The 19,336-nt window shown below is 56.7% G+C and overlaps 1 protein-coding gene across 1 annotated transcript; it reads left to right on the forward strand.

The window, feature by feature from the left end:
* Positions 1 to 6,333: 6,333 nt before the first annotated feature.
* Positions 6,334 to 18,981, forward strand: BCAM (basal cell adhesion molecule). The gene is made up of 15 exons (XM_016936171.2): positions 6,334 to 6,475; positions 8,451 to 8,572; positions 9,737 to 9,965; positions 10,052 to 10,122; positions 10,821 to 10,917; positions 11,009 to 11,191; positions 11,722 to 11,858; positions 12,173 to 12,329; positions 16,094 to 16,209; positions 16,313 to 16,454; positions 16,628 to 16,764; positions 16,918 to 17,062; positions 17,154 to 17,298; positions 18,276 to 18,393; positions 18,487 to 18,981. Exons 1-15 carry the CDS (start codon positions 6,394 to 6,396, stop codon positions 18,490 to 18,492), a joined length of 1,887 nt encoding a protein of 628 aa, XP_016791660.1. The 5' UTR covers positions 6,334 to 6,393; the 3' UTR covers positions 18,493 to 18,981.
* Positions 18,982 to 19,336: the final 355 nt, after the last annotated feature.

The following is a 19,336-nucleotide window of genomic DNA, read 5'->3' on the forward strand; positions in this document are numbered from 1 at the left end:
CCCACTAGGGCTCACCTTCCACTAGAGGAAAGAGACCTGTCCCTAGATAGTGATGACCCAGAGTGGGCATGGCTGGGGTAGGGAATCCCAGGGGGCTACAGGAACCCAGAGTGGGCACCTGACTCAGCCTGGGAGGTCAGGGAGTGCTTCCAGGAGGAGGCGATGTCTGAGCTGATACTTAAAAGATGATGAGGCCAGACGTGGTGGCTCATGCCTGTAATCCCAGCACTTTGGGAGACTGAGGCAGGCGGGATGCTTGAGCTCAGAAGTTTGAGACCAGCCTGAGCAACGTGATGAAACTCCATCTCCACAAAAAATTTTGGAAAAATTAGCCAGGCATGGTGGCACATGCCTGTAAGTCCTAGCTACTCAGGAGGCTGAGGTGGGAGGATGGCTTGAGCCTGGGAGGTCAAGGCTTCAGTGAGCCGAGATTGCACCACTGCACTCCAGCCTGGGCAACATGGCAAGACCCTGTCTCAAAAAAGAAAAGAAAATTTTTTAAATGATGAAAAAGTATTCCAATGGACAGGAGGCTTGAAAGAATGTATCAGGGCCGGGCGCAGTGGCTCACAGCTGTAATCCCAGCACTTTGGGAGGCCGAGGCAGGTGGATCATCTGAGGTCAGGAGTGAAACCCCGTCTATACTTTCACCCCAACATGGTGAAACCCCATCTGTACTAAAAATACAAAAATTAGCCAGGCATGGTGGCGGGCACCTGTAATCCCAGCTACTCGGGAGACTGAGGCAAGAGAATCACTTCAACCCAGGAGATGGAGGTTGCAGTGAGCCGAGATTGTGCCATTGCACTCCAGCCTGGGCAACAAGAGCGAAAGTCTGAAAAAAAAAAAAGGAAGGAAGGGAAGGAAAGGAAGGAAGGGAGGGAGAGAGAGGAAAAGGAAGGAGGGAAGGAAGGAAGGAGAGAAAGAAAAGAAAGGAAGGAAGGAAGGAAGAAAGAAAAGAAAGAAAGAGAATTATCACAGATTTAGTTCCAAGCAACAGACGCTACCTCAGGGGCAGAAAGGGAATTTATTGAGAGGATTTGGGGTCGCTCACAGAATCCCAGGAGTGAACTGGGGAATCAGGATTGGAAAGTGAGCAGGAAGAATCCTGGCAACTGGCCAGCAATGGTAACCCAGCCACAGTGACACCACAGAACCGGTCTGATGAGGCCATGCTGGCGATGGCCACTAGACACTGTAGTTGTCTCGCTGCCTCTGCTGCCCCAGAAATAGGATATGGCTGCTCTTCTCATTAGCTGTTGCTGGTAATAAATCACTTCACAACTTAGCCGCAAATGACAGCAATCATTGCATTAAGTCTCATGGTTGCTGTGGGCTGGGATTTGAAGAAAGGCGTGGCTGGTTTGTTTTGGCTCAGGATGCAAACAAACAGTGCAATCAGTGATGCTTGCCACAGGGCGGCTGGGGGTGCTGGACAAGTGGGCATCTCCCTGTGGTCTCAGGGCCTCCCCCACCATATAGTCTCTGCACTGGCCAGCTTGGGCTTCCCCACAGCATGGCTGCCTCAAGGTAGTCAAACTTTATATGGCCGCTGAAGACCCAGGCAGAAGCTGCATGGCCTTTTCTAGCTCATTTTGGGAGTTCCGCAACTTCACTTCAGCTGAATTCTGTTGGTTGTATGCAAGTCACCAAACTGCACAGATTTGAGAGGAGGGTGCCATAGACCCCAGCTCTTGATGGAAAGAGTATCAAGCTCTCATTGTGGAAACACATGTGGGATGAAAGACACTGTCACAACATGGCAAAACCCCATTCCTACAAAAAAAAAAAAATTTAACTAGGAGTGGTGGTGCACACCTGTACTCACAGCTACCCAGGAGGCTGAGGTGAGAGGATCACTTGAGCCCTGGAGGACGAGGCTGCAGTGAGCCATGATCATGCCATTGCACTCCAACCTGGGTGACAGAGCAAGACCCTGTCTCAAAAAGAAAAAAGAAAGAGATTGTTGTAGCCGTCTTTGGAAAACAGAATCTGTCCCAGCTGCCATGCATGGCTGGAAGAGATGGCCAATTCCTGATATTCAAAAGTGTGGAAGGATTTGCCAAGCTTAAGTCACCTTAGCTCCAACAGATGCAGGAAAGCAAACATCCATTCTTGTTGGCTTCAAGAGTGGGCAACAGAGGCTTTCAGACAGTAGGAATTTCCTTAAATGTGGGAAGGGGCTGCAGATGCTAGGTAATCCTTCCTGCAAAATATCTACTATAGCCCGCTCCTTTGGTTTTTTTTGTTGTGTTTTGTTTTTTAGACAAGGTCTCACTCTTTCACCCAGGCTGGAGTGCAGTAGCACGATCTTGGCTCGTTGCAGCCTTGATCTCCCCAGTTCAAGCGATCCTCCCACCTCAGCCTCCTGAGTAGCTGGGACTACAAGCACAAACCACCACCACCCCCGGTTAATATGTATTTTTTGTAGATACAGGGTTTTTCCATGTTGCCCAGGTTGGTCTCAAATTCCTGGGCTCAAGCGATCCGCCTGCCTCAGCCTCCCAACGTGCTGGGATTGTAGGTATGAGCCACCACAGCTGGCTTTGAATGTTCAGTATCAATAGGCCCTTTGCAGAAGTTCTTATCGAAACTTTCCCTGCACAACCGTCTCTCATTGTACAATCAAAAAATGCATTCACGCTGCCACCCAAGACAAAAAGTTTCAATAGTTCCACTTTCCAGATCTGAGACTGGAATCAGGGAAGAACCATTCCCCTCCAAATATGTCATTCTCCCCATATTCCACAAGCTGTGAGCTAGTTGTAAAGTTAATCGTCACACACTGTGTGAAAAATAATGGGAAAAAAGGTCAAGAAAAGATAGGTCAGCCAGGCGCTGTGGCTTCCGCCTGTAATCCCAACATTTTGGGAGGCTGAGGCTGGTGGATCACCTGAGGTTAGGTGTTCGAAACCAGCCTGGCCAACATGGTGAAACCCTGTCTCTACTAAAAACACAAAATTAGCCGGGCATGGTGGCGCATGCCTGTAATCCCAGCTACTTGGGAGGCTGAGGCAGGAGAATTGCTTGAACCTGGGAGGCGGAGGTTGCAGTGAGCCAAGATCACGCCATTGCATTCCAGCCTGGGCAACAAGAGTGAAACTCCGTCTCAAAAACAATGAAAAGGTAAGTCTGGCCAACCGTGATGGCCCACACCTGTAATCCCAGCACTTTGGGAGGCTGAGGTAGGAGGATCGCTTGAGCCCAGAGTTTCAGAAAAGATAAGCCTTGTTAGTTAAAATATGTGAGGATATACACCTGCGGCAGCATGGATGGAATTAGAACTTTTTTTTTTTGATACTGAGTCTCACTCTGTCACCCAGGCTGGGGTGCAATGGCATGATCTCAGCTCACTGCAACCTCTACCTCCTAGGTTCAAGCAATTCTCCTGCCTCAGCCTCCCGAGTAGCTGGGATTACAGGCACCTGCCACAACCCCCGGCTAATTTTTTTATTTTAAGTAGAGAGGGGGTTTCACCATGTTGGCCAGGCTGGTCTCGAACTCCTGACCTCGGGTGATCCGCCCACCTCGGCCTCCCAAAGTGCTGGGATTGCAGGCATGGGCCACCATGCCTGGCCATTTTTATATTTTTTTGTAGAGACGGGGTTTCGCTATGTTGCCCAGGCTGGTCTCAAACTCCCGGGCTCAAGCAGTCCTCCCGCCTCAGGCTCCTAAATTGCTGGGATTACAGACGTGAGTCCCTGCGGCTGACCTGGACCTCCGCTTTTACCCTAAGTGAGACAGAAGTCATGGGAGGACCCTGGGGCAGAAGAGTGACGTGAGTTGATTCACATGTAAAAGGAATCCTTCAGGCTGTTTTGTGAGAATAAATTACAGGGGACAAAGGCAGATGATGTTACAAGACTAGTTTCTGCAAGTCTGCAAGGGGCCACGGCTGCTGTTTTGGTGTTTCTGACTTTTCTCCTTCATACAGATGCCATAGAGTTCTCCTCCCTCACCCAGAACCTCAGATGGCTAGGTTCTTCTTTTTTTTTTTTTTTTTTTTTTTTGAGACAGAATTTCACTCTTGTTGCCCAGGCAACATGGTGCAGTGGCACGATCTCAGCTCAGTGCAACCTCCACCTCCCAGATTCAAGTGATTCTCCTGCCTTAGCTTCCTGAGTAGCTGAGATTACAGGCATGTGCCACCACGCCCAGCTAATTTTGTATTTTTAGTAGAGATGCGGTTTCACCATGTTGGTCAGGCTGGTCTCGAACTCCTGACCTCAGGTGATCCACCCACCTCGGCCTCCCAAAGTGCTGGGATTACAGGCATGAGCCACAGCGCCCAGCCTCAGCTGGCTGGGTTCTTGAGGGAGGTGGAAGTGGGGGATGGCTGCTGAGAGGGCATGTACCAGGGTCCAGCCCAAACAGAAGGTGCACAGGCTGGGGACAGAAGAGCTAGGGTATGGGTGTCGGTGCTCACAGTGTGTGAGCTTAACAGCACCTGGGACTGTCTTGGAGTGCCGCCGCATTCCCCGTGAATGAGTTTGTATTGTGTATCCTGGGATGCTCCAGTCTGGATGGAATCTGCACGTGAGCTTGTGTGCCTTGCAAACAAACCTACCCTGAGCACCTGCACTGTGTCTGGTCTTGTGCTGGGCGGGGTGCCCAGGGGAGGAGCCCTTAGCTCACCACAGTGATCAAGACATCCCTGGCCCTGCCCTCACAGGCTCACAGTCCACTGAGGGAGACAGACCTATCCCCAGCCAGGGACCCCCAGAGTGTGCCGGGCTCAGGTGGGGGAGCCCAGAGGGGGGACCTGACCCAGCCAGGGAAGGCAGAGGGGACTTCCTGGAGAAGGGGATGGTACAGTTAATCCTAAAAGGTCTTTCCCAATGTAACAGTTGCTCTGTAGGATGGATGCAGTGGCTCATGCCTGTAATCCCAGCACTTTGGAAGGCAGGAGGATCACTTGAGCCCAAGAGTTGGAGACCAGCCTGGGCAACATAGTAATACCCTGTTTCTATTACCAAAAAAATACAAAAATTAGCTGGACATGGTAACACAAGCCTATAGTCCCAGCTACTTGGGAGGCTGAAGTGGAAGGATTGCTTGAGCCCAGGCGGTTGAGGTTTCAATGAGCTATGATTGCGCCCACTGCACTCCCGGCTGGGCAACAGAGCGAGACCCTGTCAAAAACAAAACAAACAAACAAAAAAAACGTTGCTCTCCTGTATGACCAATGGATAAAGTAACCTTGACCAGTCTAATAACTCCCAGGCTGACCTGTAATCCAAGCCTTCTCTGTATGTCTGAGCAGGCAAAGCCCAGCTCCAGGGCTACCTCAACCCCCAGGCTGATCAGAAGCCTGGGTAACCTCTCCCAGTGTGGCCAGCGACCCCCCACCCTCCCACGTTCTGACCACTGTCCTGGGCAACTAGTGACATCTAGTGGGGGATTTTGTCCCAGTCTGACCTGGCCTGTAGGGGCCTTGGGCAGTCGGACCTGTGATCCACGCTTCCTAGCAGTGGCTGGACTCCTCCCCCTTCCCGCAGGTGCCCTGGCCTCTTCCCCTGCCCTCCTCACCTGCTCCGGCCAGCCTGACTCCTCCCCTCCCCACAAGGTTGGGAGGGAATGAAGGAGAGAGCGGGAAGGAGGAAGGGAGGGTGGCATTCCTGGGATTCCCTGGATAGGGGGAAGAGTGGGAGGGCCTTCCATGGGTGAGCAAGCAGAGAGGGCACCCCGTACCCCACCCCCAGCCCCATCATCGAAGCGGCCTAGGAGGACCTGGATTTGAAGACCATTGAAGATAAGAGATTAAACCGGTTGATTCCAGGCTACTGGTCAGACGAGGAAAGCAGCCCAGAGCACTGACCACAGGGGAAAACATCTCCGGGCATACTGGGAGCAGCTGCTGGGGGCCACTGGTCAGGCTGCGGGGGTCACTGGTTGGATTGGGAGAGGCCAGTGCAGGCCACTCGGACGGCACGCTTGGGGCCATTAGTTACACTGGGAGAGGCCATCGCAGGCCACAGGTTGCAGTGGGGTCCTCTGGTTAAAATCGACGATGCCAGCCCAGGCTGCTGGTCACAGTGGGGACGAGTCCCCAAGGCCCCTGGTCAGAATAACGAGGAGAGGGTCCGCGATTGCCTGGTGAGATCCCAGCTCGGGTCACTGGCTACACTGGTCGATCAGGCCCCCCGCTGCAGGCGCTGGTCAGTAAGCCCGGACAGCTCTAGACTTGGGGGCGGACGAGCCCCGAGCCTGGCCCCGTGCACTGGGAGGTCCGCTCCGGGCAGTGGGAGGTCCTGGCCCCGCGCCCGGGCATGGGGGGACGAGGGGGGCCTGGAGGGCGGGGCGGGGCGGGGCTGCCGGGGGCGGGGCCTCTGGCTCCCAGCCCCGCAGCGGCCGAGCTGCAGCCGGGGCTCAGTCTCCGCCGCCGCCGTGAACATGGAGCCCCCGGACGCACCGGCCCAGGCGCGCGGGGCCCCGCGGCTGCTGTTGCTCGCAGTCCTGCTGGCGGCGCACCCAGGTATGGCTCGGGCTGAGGGCAAGGTGGGACTGGGGAGAGGCCCCTGGGGACCCCGGGAAAGCGAGGAGAAAGGGCTTTACCCTGACCCCAGGAAGCAAAATGTGGGGACCCCAAGGAGGAGGGATATGGGAGTGTCGCCTTCCAGTGAGAGAGATCTGGGGACAGCCAGGCAGGAGAGCTGGGGATACCCAGGCGGTGGATCAGAGACAACCAGAGAAGTCAGCCCCCTTCCCACTCAGCACCCTGGAATCTGGGTCCCACCTGCCTCCTCCCTCAGACCCTGGAATCTGGGCCCCCAGCCCCTCTTTCCTCAGACCCAGGAGTCCAGGCCTCCAGTGGCTAGAATAGCTTCCCCCAGGGCACAGAGGATCAAAACCCCAGGGCTCTCTCCCTCAAAGGTCCTCAAGTTTTGAGAGGTCCAGGGACCCCTTAGAGAAGCGAGGACCATGTGTCCCCACACCAGCGATCCACATGTATTTAGGAGTTTCCAGAGTCTAGTATAAAGAACCCGCCTCCCTCAGGAAAGGGCTGGAGCACCAGCCCCGGGCAGTGACAGTGGAACAAAGTGTTTCCAAGTGACAGGCCCCCTTCCTGGGGCCTCAGCTACATTTACACACCTGCATGGGGATAGAAGGAGAGGAGGCCCGGGGCTGGGGGGTGGGGGTGGGGGTGCTGGGGACAGAGGGACAGAGAGATGAGAGAGATTGGGGAAGAGAGAGGAAATCTCTGCCTCCACTTGTCTGCAGATCAGACCCAGCCTTAGGCACCAGCCTGGACCCCGTCACCCCTCCCTGGGGACAGGCTGGGGCCAGAGGTGAGCGCTTGGGAATCCAGGCCCCTGGCACACTCATGGTCAACAGTGGGTCCCCAGGGGTAGGGCTGGGCCAGATTGAGCAGAGAAGGGAAGGGAGTTTCTAAGAAGCACTGAGAGCTGATGCCAGGATGCCAGCCCAGAGGGTGAGGGAGGGTGGTGGTTTTTCTACAAGAACTACTCCACCAGGCCCCAGCCTCCTCTTCCCTCTGATCCCAGGAGTCCAGGTGCCCAGCTTCCCAAGATCCTGGGCCTCAACCTTATCCTTTTGCAAGATGACTCGACTTATCCCGTTTGCTGTTGTATCAAACTGAGAGGGGGGCCAAGAGGCGGCTGGGGGCTCTGGCTCCAGGCCGGGCAGGTCTCAGCCAGCCTGTCCCTCCCACATTCCTGAAACCTGCCCAGCCCTGTCCCCCCTCACTGCCCCCACACACCCATCCCGCCTAAGCTCCGGGCCCAGCCGCAGCCCACACCCCAGCCCCTCACTCATGGGAGAGCGGAAGAGACCCAGGGACTGAGTGGTGCAGGTGCAGAGAGAGGCAGAGACAGGGACAGAGATGGAGACCCAAGAGGAGAGACACACGCAAAGGTGGAGACCAGGATGGAGAGAGACATTTATCCATCATCACAGAGGTGGCCCTGCCCAGGGTGCTGGAGGCAAATGGCTGAGCCAGGCCTGGCCCTGCCCTGGGGGGTGGCGTGTGCTCTGTTGGGATAGGCAAGGGCTGGTGCAGTATTACCCCAGGAGTGTTCAGCGGAGGCCACAGTGCCCTGTGCAGCCCAGAGGAGGAGCCCTGAGCTCTGCAAGTGCAGGGAGAGATGGATTTGAGACCCAGAGATGCAGGGAGAAGGGATGGAGGGCGAAAGGATCTCAGGGAGGAGGGGCTGGGGCCTAGACTCCTGGGTCTGAGGGAGGAGGGGCTGGGGCCTAGACTCCTGGGTCTGAGGGAGGAGGGGCTGGGGCCTAGACTCCTGGGTCTGAGGGAGGAGGGGACAGGGGCCCAGATTCCTGGGTCTGAGGGAGGAGGGGCTGGCACCTGGACTCCTGGGTCTGAGGGAGGAGGGGCTGGGACCTGGACACTTGTGTCCTGGGGGAGAGGGGACCCTGTCTGGAGGGCTCTTCCTGTTGGTGTGGTGGACGATAGCTCAGTTGCTCTCTTGCAGATGCCCAGGCGGAGGTGCGCTTGTCTGTGCCCCCGCTGGTGGAGGTGATGCGAGGAAATTCTGTCATTCTGGACTGCACCCCTACGGGAACCCACGACCATTATATGCTGGAATGGTTCCTTGTGAGTGCTTGGGGCTGGGGGGCCTGGAGTCAGGGCACAGCAGGGCAGCAAAGGTTCATTCTCTCATCAGTGCCTAAGGCCTGTAGAGATCCACCAAGCCACACTCCTTGTTACAGATGGGGTCACTGAGTCCCACTGAGGGGAAGGGATCTGCAAGGTGCCCCGTGTCTAGGCACAGCCAAGTCTAGAATGACATTGACCTGCTCTGGACTGCGGGCTCTTGAGAGAGAGAACAGAGACAGACATCAAGAAAGCAGAAGCCAGGCACGGTGGCTCACGCCTGTAATCCCAGCACTTTGGGAGGCCGAGGCGGGTGGATCACCTGAGGTCAGGAGTTCGAGATCAGCCTGGCAAACGTGGCAAAACCCCGTCTACAAAAATACAAAAATTAGCGGGCGTGGTGGCGGGCATCTGTAATCCCAGCTACCCAGGAGGCTGAGGTAGGAGAATCACTTGAACCTGGGAGGCGGAGGTTGCAGTGAGCTGAGATCATGCCACTGCACTCCACCCTGGGCAAAAAGAGCGAAACTCCATCTCAAAAAGAAAAAGAAAGAAAAAAAGAAAGCAGGAGACTCGAGGGGTCAGGGAGGACTAAAGAGGAGAGAAGGCCAGGCACGGTGGTTCACGCCTGTAATCCCAGCACTTTGGGAGGCCGAGGCGGGTGGATCACGAGGTCAAGAGATCAAGACTGTCCTGACCAACATGGTGAAACCCCGTCTCTACTAAAAATACAAAAATTAGCTGGGCGTGATGGCATGTGCCTGTAATCCCAGCTACTCAGGAGGCTGAGGCAGGAGAATCGCTTGAACCTGGGAGGTAGAGGTTGCAGTGAGCCGAGATCGAGCCAATGCTCTCCAGCCAGGCGACAGAGCAAGACTCTATCTCAAAAAAAAAGAGGAAAGAAAATGAGAGACAATCGGGAGAGGGAGAGACCGAGAGGAGAAGGGATGGGACCGGAATGAGATGGAGAAAAGGAGACAGGAAAAATCAAGAACTGATAGGGAATGGGGGCAGGAGAAGGTGGGGAGGGACAGAGGGACCAGGGAGACCCATAACAAGAGGAAAAGAGGCAGAGCCAGGAGCTGCAGAGAGAAAGGACCCAGAGAGAGAGAGACTGAGGAGCGCTGGGACACCCGGAGCTGAGAGCCTGCCCCGCGCCCACAGACCGACCGCTCGGGAGCTCGCCCCCGCCTAGCCTCGGCTGAGATGCAGGGCTCTGAGCTCCAGGTCACAATGCATGACACCCGGGGCCGCAGTCCCCCATACCAGCTGGACTCCCAGGGGCGCCTGGTGCTGGCTGAGGCCCAGGTGGGCGACGAGCGAGACTACGTGTGCGTGGTGAGGGCAGGGGCGGCAGGCACTGCTGAGGCCACTGCGCGGCTCAACGTGTTTGGTAAGTGTCCTCGGGCATCCCCCGAAGGGAGGCAGGCAGGGAGGGGCGCAGGGCAGGGGCTCCTGACGTGAACATCTTTTTCACAGCAAAGCCAGAGGCCACTGAGGTCTCCCCCAACAAAGGGACACTGTCTGTGATGGAGGACTCTGCCCAGGAGGTACCTCTCGGGTGGACCTTGGCCCCAGGGTCCTGGAGGAGGAGGGGACAGGGCCCTGGACCCCTGGGTCTGAGGGAGGAGGGGCTGGGGACCCCTGGGTAATAAAGGAGGAGGGGTAAGGCCAGGCGAGGTGGCTCATGCCTGTAATCCCAGCATTTTGGGAGGCAGAGGCAGGCGGATCACCTGAGGTCAGGAGTTCCAGACCAGCCTGGCCAACATAATGAAACCCCGTCTCTACTAAAGATACAAAAATTAGCCGGGTGTGTTGGTGTGCAACTGTAATCCCAGCTGCTCGGGAGGCTGAGACAGGAGAATCACTCGAACCCAGAAGGCAGAGGCTACAGTGAGCTAAGATCACACCACTGCACTCCAGCCTGGGCCACAGAGCAATACTCCGTCTCAAAAAAAAAAAAAAGAAGAAGAAAAGAAAAAAGAAAGGAAGGGCAGAGGGGGAAGACTCCTGTGTCCTAGGAAGGAGAGAGCTGGGGGACCCAGAATCCTTGGTCCCTGGAGGATGGTGCTGGAGGCCTGGACTCTTTAGTCTGAGTCGGGGACTAGGAATTCGGACTCCTGGGTCCTGAGAGAGTCGGGAGTTAGGAGCCCGGCTCATGAGTCTGAGTGGGGAGAACTCCTGAGAGAGGAGCCCCGACTTCAGAGTCCCAGCTCCAAGCCCAGGGCCATGCCCGTGTCTGCCTCAGATCGCCACCTGCAACAGCCGGAACGGGAACCCGGCCCCCAAGATCACGTGGTATCGCAACGGGCAGCGCCTGGAGGTGCCCGTAGAGATGAACCCAGGTGAGCAGCGCAGGAGCGCGGCGGGACGTGGGCTGGGGTGGGTGGCGGGGCTAGGGCCTGGCTGACTGCCACCTCCCCCGATCTCTCCCAGAGGGCTACATGACCAGCCGCACGGTCCGGGAGGCCTCGGGCCTGCTCTCCCTCACCAGCACCCTCTACCTGCGGCTCCGCAAGGATGACCGAGACGCCAGCTTCCACTGCGCCGCCCACTACAGCCTGCCCGAGGGCCGCCACGACCGCCTGGACAGCCCCACCTTCCACCTCACCCTGCACTGTGAGTCTGTCTGGCCTTTGACCTCTGACCTCAGGCTCCACACCTCATGAGGCCTGACCCTCCACCCGGGGGCTTCACACTCCCCTCTGACCCTCTGCCTCCCTACTTCATGCTAAAAAAAAATGTGCTAGTGCTGGCCACTGACCTCTGACCTCAATTGGTCGCACAAGCCCCATCCTGACCTCTGACCTCCGACCTCCACTTAGCACCCTGGACCCCATGAAGTTTATGACTAAATGGTGCTTTCCACCTTCTCACACTGAATCCGGTCCCCCTATGACATCTGGCTCCAAGTCTTACACTGACCCATCGCCCATACGGACCTCTGACTCTTGACCTATACCCTTAGTTTATTTCAACCTCTGAACTCTGGCACTCAGAATAAGTGTGAACCTGAGGCTTGAAACCTATGACCCGTAACCTTTGACCCGCCATAGCCCTCACCTGGGATGCAGGGCTGACCTCTCGCCTGTCCTCTAGCCTTGACCCTTCCCCTGATCACAATTCCCATCTCCCTGCCCTTCCCTTAGATCCCACGGAGCACGTGCAGTTCTGGGTGGGCAGCCCGTCCACCCCAGCAGGCTGGGTACGCGAGGGTGACACTGTCCAGCTGCTCTGCCGGGGGGACGGCAGCCCCAGCCCGGAGTATACGCTTTTCCGCCTTCAGGTGACCCACCCAAGGGTCCCTCTGGGATCCACCCCCCAGCCCCTGACCTCTGTGACCTACTAACCTGCATAACTTCTAATGTGGGACCTGGGAGGCCCCATGGCTTAGGCAGCCACCTGATCTGGTGGCCCACGAACTAAAAGGACCTCTGACCCCTGATTTGAGAGAGTCAGGACTTAGCATGCCACCTGACTTGATGGCCCCTGACCCTGATTCTGGCTTAGCATGACACTAACCTGGTGGCTTCTGACCTAGCATAAGCCCGCTGAACCGGGGTGGCTTCTGAACCTGGTTCCTCGTCCCCCGTCTCCCAGGATGAGCAGGAGGAAGTGCTGAATGTGAATCTCGAGGGGAACTTGACCCTGGAGGGAGTGACCCGGGGCCAGAGCGGGACCTACGGCTGCAGAGTGGAGGATTACGACGCGGCAGATGACGTGCAGCTCTCCAAGACGCTGGAGCTGCGCGTGGCCTGTGAGAGCCCTGGGGGAACGGGCGGGCAGGAGGGGCCCTGGCATCAGTGCCTCTGCGCCCTCCTCCCTACAGCCCTGAAGTTGCTCTGTCATCCCAAACACTCTGCCTTCAACCCTTTCTCTGCATTTCTTGGGGGTTTTTTTGGTTGTTTTTTTTTTTTTTTTTTTTTTTTCAGAGACAGGACCTGGCTATGTTGCCCAGGCTGGTCTCGAACTCCTCATGCGATCCTCCTGCCTTGCTCTCCCAAAGTGCTGAGATTACAGGAGTGAGCCACCGCATCTTGTCGAGAGCTCTTTCCGTAGCACAGACCTGACCCTCCTCTGCTCAGAATCTGCCATGGCTCCCCAGTACCCTTGGGAGAAGCCCAGGTGTCTCACCACGGCCTTCAAGGTCCACCTGGCCAGTTCCACCATTAGCTAGCTGATCCTTCTCCCCAGTCAAGGCTATCTCCTCATCACCCCTCAGGCTCCTCTGGTTCCTACCTTCACTGCCCATCCTTCCTACCGTCTATTTCTCACCAATCCCTTGAATCCCAGGCTTCTAAGAATGCTTTTCAGTTCATTCGCATCCAGGCCCTGGGGAAAGGCTGTATTCTCCCTTGGCACTTCTTACATATCCCTTCCTGGGCTAGACCCTGCGCCAGATGCTGGGGACACATCTGTGAACAAGACAGACCACCCCTGTTATTTCAGTAGGGGAGACAGATGGTAAATGCTAACTAAGCCCTTTCGTAACAGTAGTGTATCTACAGGTGATATCACCAGTGAGAGACAGCAGGAGAGGGGATTATTTTAGGTGGCGGGTGTTGCAGTCTGCTTTCCTGAGAAGCAGATTCTGACTTGGATGTTTTCAGGCAAGAAGTTTATGGGAAGTACCCTGGGTTCCACACCTCTTGGGTCTAGGGAGGTAAAGGAAGCAAGATTTGGCAAGGGGAGAAGTTGGACTGAAGTCTAAGGAAGGTCTCAGGCTGGGTGCAGTGGTTCATCCCTATAATCCCAGCACTTTGAGAGGCTGAGGCAGGAGGATTGTATGAGCCCAGGAGTTTGAGGCCAGCGTGGGCAACAGAGGGAGACCCCATTTGCACACACACACACAAAAATTAAAAATTAGCCAGGCATAGTGGCACACACCTGTAGTCCCAGCTACTCGGAGGCCCAGGTGGGAGGATCGCTTGAGTCTGGAAGGTTGAAACTGCAGTGAGCCAAGATTGTGCCACTGCACTCCAGCCTGAGCAACAGAGAAAGACCCCGTCTCAGGAAAAATAAAAATAAAAAAGTAGGCCGGGCCCCGTGGCTCATGCCTGTAATCCCAACACTTTGGGAGGCCGAGGTGGGTGGATCACCTGAGGTCAGGAGTTAGAGACCAGCCTGGCCAACATAGTGAAACCCCCTCTGTACTAAAAGTTAGCTGGGTGTGGTGGCATGCACCTGTAATCCCAGCCACTCAGGAGCCTGAGGCAGGAGAATCGCTTGAACCCAGGAAGCGGAGATTGCAGTGAACTGAGATCGTGCCATTGCACTCCAGCCTGGGCAACAGAGTGAGACTCCATCTCAGAAACAAATAAAAGAAAGAAAGAGGGCCTCAGTCAGCCCCACGGGGCACTTGGAATCCAGGATGGCCCTTCACAGTTGTCCCCAGTTGGGGTGAGGGGGCTGGGCCTTAATAACCTCTACATCAACCAGTCCTCAGAGGTGTGCTGGCCTTAGGCAAGGGGCTCTCAGCAGCTGAGGCAGCTCCCAGAGAGGGGTGACAGCTGCAGGCTGACAGCTGTCATCCTTCTTAGCAGCTGGTGGAATAAGTCCTTCCGTGCTGTAGGAAAGATCTGGGTGTCCACAATAGGGGAGGTCAGGGAAGCCTCTGAGAAGAGACATTTAAGTGAGACTCAGAAAAGCAGACAGCAGCCAGGCACGGTGGCTCACACCTGTAATCCCAGCACTTTGGGAGGCCGAGGCAGGTGGATCACCTGAGGTCAGGAGTTCGAGACCAGCCTGGCCAACATGGTGAAACCCCGTCTCTACTAAAAATATAAAAATTAGCCAGGCATGATGGCTGGCGCCTGTAATCCCAGCTACCCAGGAGACTGAGGCAGGAGAATCGCTTGATCCTGGGAGGCGGAGGTTGCAGTGAGCTGAGATCGTGCCACTGAACTCCAGCCTGGGTGACAGAGCAAGAATCTGTCTCAAAGAAAAAAGAAATTGGCCGGGCGCGGTGGCTCACACCTGTAATCCCAGCACTTTTGGGAGGCAGAGGCGGGCAGATCATGAGGTCAGGAGTTTGAGACCATCCTGGCTAACACGGTGAAACCCCGTCTCTACTAAAAATACAAAAAATTAGCCAGGCGTGGTGGCAGGTGCCTGTAGTCCCAGGTACTCGGGAGGCTGAGGCAGGAGAATGGCATGAACCCAGGAGGCAGAGCTTGCAGTGAGCTGAGATCCCGCCACTGCACTCTAGCCTGGGCGACAGAGCCAAACTCTCTCAAAAAAAAAAAAAAAAAAAAAAAAGAAATGCAGAGAGCTACAAAAAGAGCACTGCAAGTAGAGTGAGCAAGTGCAAAGGCCCTGAGGCAGGCCCCAACTTGGTCTACTCAAGAAAAACAGCAAGAGAATGGGGTAGCTGGGAGCACAGGAGGAATGGGGAAGAGTGGGAGATGGTTCAAGAGGTGGGTGAGGGCCAGACCAGGCAGCATCTTTTAGGCACCCTCAAGAAGTTTGGCCTCGATGCCAAGGGTACTGGGGAGCCACTGCAGGGTTTTATGCAGAGGGGAGGGATGACCAGTGGGTGGTTTTTTGTTTGTTTTTTTTTTTTGAGTCAGAGTCTCACTCTGTCACCCAGGCTGGAGCGCAGTGGCACGATCTCGGCTCACTGCAACCTCCACCTCCCAGGTTCAAGCGATTCTCCTGCCTCAGCCTCCCAAGTAGCTGGGACTATAGGTATGCACCACTATGCCCAGCTAACTTTTGGATTTTTAGTAGAGATGGGGTTTCACCATGTGACCAGGCTGGTCTCGAACTCCTGACATCAGGTGATGCACCCGCCTCGGCCTCCCAAAGTGCTGGGGTTATAGGCATGAGCCACCGTGCCCGGCCTGACCAGTGGATGTTTTAAAGAGGTCCCTCTAGCTGCTCAGTGGAGGATGGACAAGAGGGAGGAGCAGGCTAGTGAAGAGGTGGTTGAGACAGTCAAACCTGGGGCCAGAGATGGCAGGAAGCCAGAAGATTTGTCCTGGGAGCAGACCAGATAAAGACTTGCTGAGGCCAGGAGCAGGGGCTCACGCCTGTGATCCTAGCACTTTTGGGAGGTCAAGACAGGAGGATCACTTGAGGCCAGGAGTTTGAGACCCAGCCTGGCCAACATAGCAACACCTTGTCTCTATTCAAAAACAAAACTTTGCAGAAAAGATGTTTGGGGGTAACAGGGAGGTTACCCCACAGGTTGGGGTTTGAGCAAAAGGTTTGTGTGCTAAAGTCACAGAAGGGACACCTTCCACACCTAAGGTTATTCATTAACCTTGGGCTCAGATGTCAGCTCTGAAGAAAAGTAATTGACTTGGGCATGTCAATGTTGGGGTTAGACTGCTAGATTTTTGGTTGGAGAGCCTGGATGGGAGAATGGAGATTTCATGGAGATGGGGTAAACCAGGAGGATTACTTGCTGTTCTCTGCTTCCAACTGTCCATTCATGTTTGCACCCCCGATCGCCCCTGGAGAGCCCCTAATTGAGTGGGTGGCGGTCTGGGAAGAGTGACGGACTGTCCCCCACTGCAGATCTGGACCCCCTGGAGCTCAGCGAGGGGAAGGTGCTTTCCTTACCTCTAAACAGCAGTGCAGTCGTGAACTGCTCCGTGCACGGCCTGCCCACCCCTGCCCTACGCTGGACCAAGGTGAGAGGGAAAGGAGCCCCCTCGGGCCCTGCACTCGCACCCTCCTCTCTCCCCTCACTCCTCGCCCTCTCACAGCGTCCTCCTCCTCCTCTGCCCTTCCCAGGACTCCACTCCCCTGGGCGATGGCCCCATGCTGTCGCTCAGTTCTATCACCTTCGATTCCAATGGCACCTACGTATGTGAGGCCTCCCTGCCCACAGTCCCGGTCCTCAGCCGCACCCAGAACTTCACGCTGCTGGTCCAAGGTTCAGGGGGCAGGGAGGGGGTGGGCTTGGATGGGGACAGTGTGGGGTGTGGGACCTGGACAAACAGGACGAGTTCCTGAGTCCCTGGCTGGGGACTCCATCTTCTGCTCGATTCCTCTCTTCTCTCTCTCTCTCCTCTCCCTTCACTTTCTTCCCATCCCCACCACCCACAGGCTCGCCAGAGCTAAAGACAGCGGAAATAGAGCCCAAGGCAGATGGCAGCTGGAGGGAAGGAGACGAAGTCACACTCATCTGCTCTGCCCGCGGCCATCCAGACCCCAAACTCAGCTGGAGCCAATTGGGGGGCAGCGTAAGGGACCTTCCTCTCCACCCTGAACCCCCTCTCACTCATCCAAGTATCACATCCTCCTTTCCACTTCCTGGGAGACTGGACGTCTTTCACCTCTGCCCTTGCCCCCACCCCTTGACCCCACCAGCCGGGGCCTGATCGGAGCCTCCACAGCCCGCAGAGCCAATCCCCGGACGGCAGGGTTGGGTGAGCAGCTCTCTGACCCTGAAAGTGACCAGCGCCCTGAGCCGCGATGGCATCTCCTGTGAAGCCTCCAACCCCCACGGGAACAAGCGCCATGTCTTCCACTTCGGCACCGGTGAGTGACTGAGGTGGTGGCAGAGGAGCCGGGTGTGGGGCAGACAGAGCCCACTGCCTGACCCACGCCTCTCTCCATCCTGTCCCTGCAGTGAGCCCCCAGACCTCCCAGGCTGGAGTAGCCGTCATGGCCGTGGCCGTCAGCGTGGGCCTCCTGCTCCTCGTCGTTGCTGTCTTCTACTGCATGAGACGCAAAGGGGGCCCCTGCTGCCGCCAGCGGCGGGAGAAGGGGGCTCCGTGAGTGGCCTGCTATCTGCAATGACCACCATAGCTTAACCCCATCCCCACCCTCAACCCCAAGCTCAACCCATAACTTCAACCACATCTTATCCTCCACCCCGCATCCCACCACATCCACCTCCATCCCCAACCCATCCTCATCCCCAACTACAGCCCCAAACCCAGCCCCAGACTAATCCACAGCCATCCCCAACTCATCCTCATACCCAACTACAGCCCCAAACCCAACCCAGGGCCATTCCCAAACCCATCCCCAAGCCAAACTCAACACCATCCCCTTCCCTAATCACCTCTCCTGCCCCTAGCTCAGCCTCATCCCCAACTCCATGCCTGTCTCCAATCCCAACCCTGCCCCCAATCTCCCCTCAACTCCAATCCATAACCCCCTTCAAACCATCCTCAACTAAGCTCCTCTCCAGCCCTGGCCACATCCCCATCCTCCCCCAACCTCCAGCCCCAACACCCATCATCCCCCTGAGCTCATCCTTAACTCCAATTTATCCTCCAAGCCTATCTCTCACCATCCAGCCCTCACCTAGCCATTTCCCAACCCTAGTCCTCCACCATCCCGAAGCCAACTTCACCCATGTCCCCATCCCCAATCTTGTCCCCATTCCTGACTCCAAATCCAACCCCTAAGCCTCCCCAAGCTCCTCCTATCTAACCTTGTCTCCAGCCCCAACCACATGGCCGTCCTCACCTCCAATCCGTAACCATCCCAGACCAATCCCAAAGCCAACTCCAGCTACATTCCCACCTCCAACCCCAATAGCATCTGCATCCCCATGCCCAACCCTAACCCCAGTGCCATTACCAGCCCCTACCCCATCCCTATGCCATCCCCACCCAGCACACCCCCATCCTCACCTCCATCCCCAGCCGCATCCTAGTCCCACCCACCCCCATCCTCAGTTCCTCCCCCTGCCGTGTGCACCTCCAACACAACGCCTCCGCCCGCTGCCTCCTCCCCGCAGGCCGCCAGGGGAGCCAGGGCTGAGCCACTCTGGGTCGGAGCAACCAGAGCAGACCGGCCTTCTCATGGGAGGTGCCTCCGGAGGAGCCAGGGGTGGCAGCGGGGGCTTCGGAGACGAGGTGGGTGAGGGCCTGGGCCCCCTGGTGAGAGGGACCTGCTGGGCAGTGGAGCACGCCCATGGGCACAGGCTGACCTCTCCATCCGCTCCCCAGTGCTGAGCCAAGAACCTCCTAGAGGCTGTCCCTGGACCTGGAGCTGCAGGCATCAGAGAACCAGCCCTGCTCACGCCATGCCCGCCCCCGCCTTCCCTCTTCCCTCTCCCTGCCCAGCCCTCCCTTCCTTCCTCTGCCGGCAAGGCAGGGACCCACAGTGGCTGCCTGCCTCCGGGAGGGAAGGAGAGGGAGGGTGGGTGGGTGGGAGGGGGCCTTCCTCCAGGGAATGTGACTCTCCCAGGCCCCAGAATAGCTCCTGGACCCAAGCCCAAGGCCCGGCCTGGGACAAGGCTCCGAGGGTCGGCTGGCCGGAGCTATTTTTACCTCCCGCCTCCCTTGCTGGTCCCCCCACCTGACGTCTTGCTGCAGAGTCTTGACACTGGATTCCCCCCCCTCACCCCGCCCCTGGTCCCACTCCTGCCCCCGCCCTACCTCCGCCCCACCCCATCATCTGTGGACACTGGAGTCTGGAATAAATGCTGTTTGTCACATCAACACCATCCTGTGGCCGGAGCTTCCTCTGGGAGTAGGGAGGGGAAGGGCGATGCAGGTGATTCCCTGCTCTCAGCTGCCCCCCCCAATCCGCCCCCTTGCAAGACCTCAGAAGACGCCTGATGTCATGGAGAAAGAAATGAGACAGGGCTGGGCACCGTGGTTCATTCTTGTAATCCCAGTGGTGGTGGCTCACGCCCGTAATCCCAGCACTTTAAGAGGCTGACACTGGAGGGTGGCTTCAGGCCAGGAGTTCAAGACCAGCCTGGGCAACATATGGAGACCCCATCGCTACAAATAATAATACTAATAATACAGAAATTAGCCAGGTGTGCCTATAGTCCCAGCTATTCAGGAG

This window comes from Pan troglodytes, chromosome 20 (genome assembly GCF_028858775.2).
Source record: "Pan troglodytes isolate AG18354 chromosome 20, NHGRI_mPanTro3-v2.0_pri, whole genome shotgun sequence".
In the NCBI taxonomy this organism is placed as follows: domain Eukaryota; kingdom Metazoa; phylum Chordata; class Mammalia; order Primates; family Hominidae; genus Pan; species Pan troglodytes.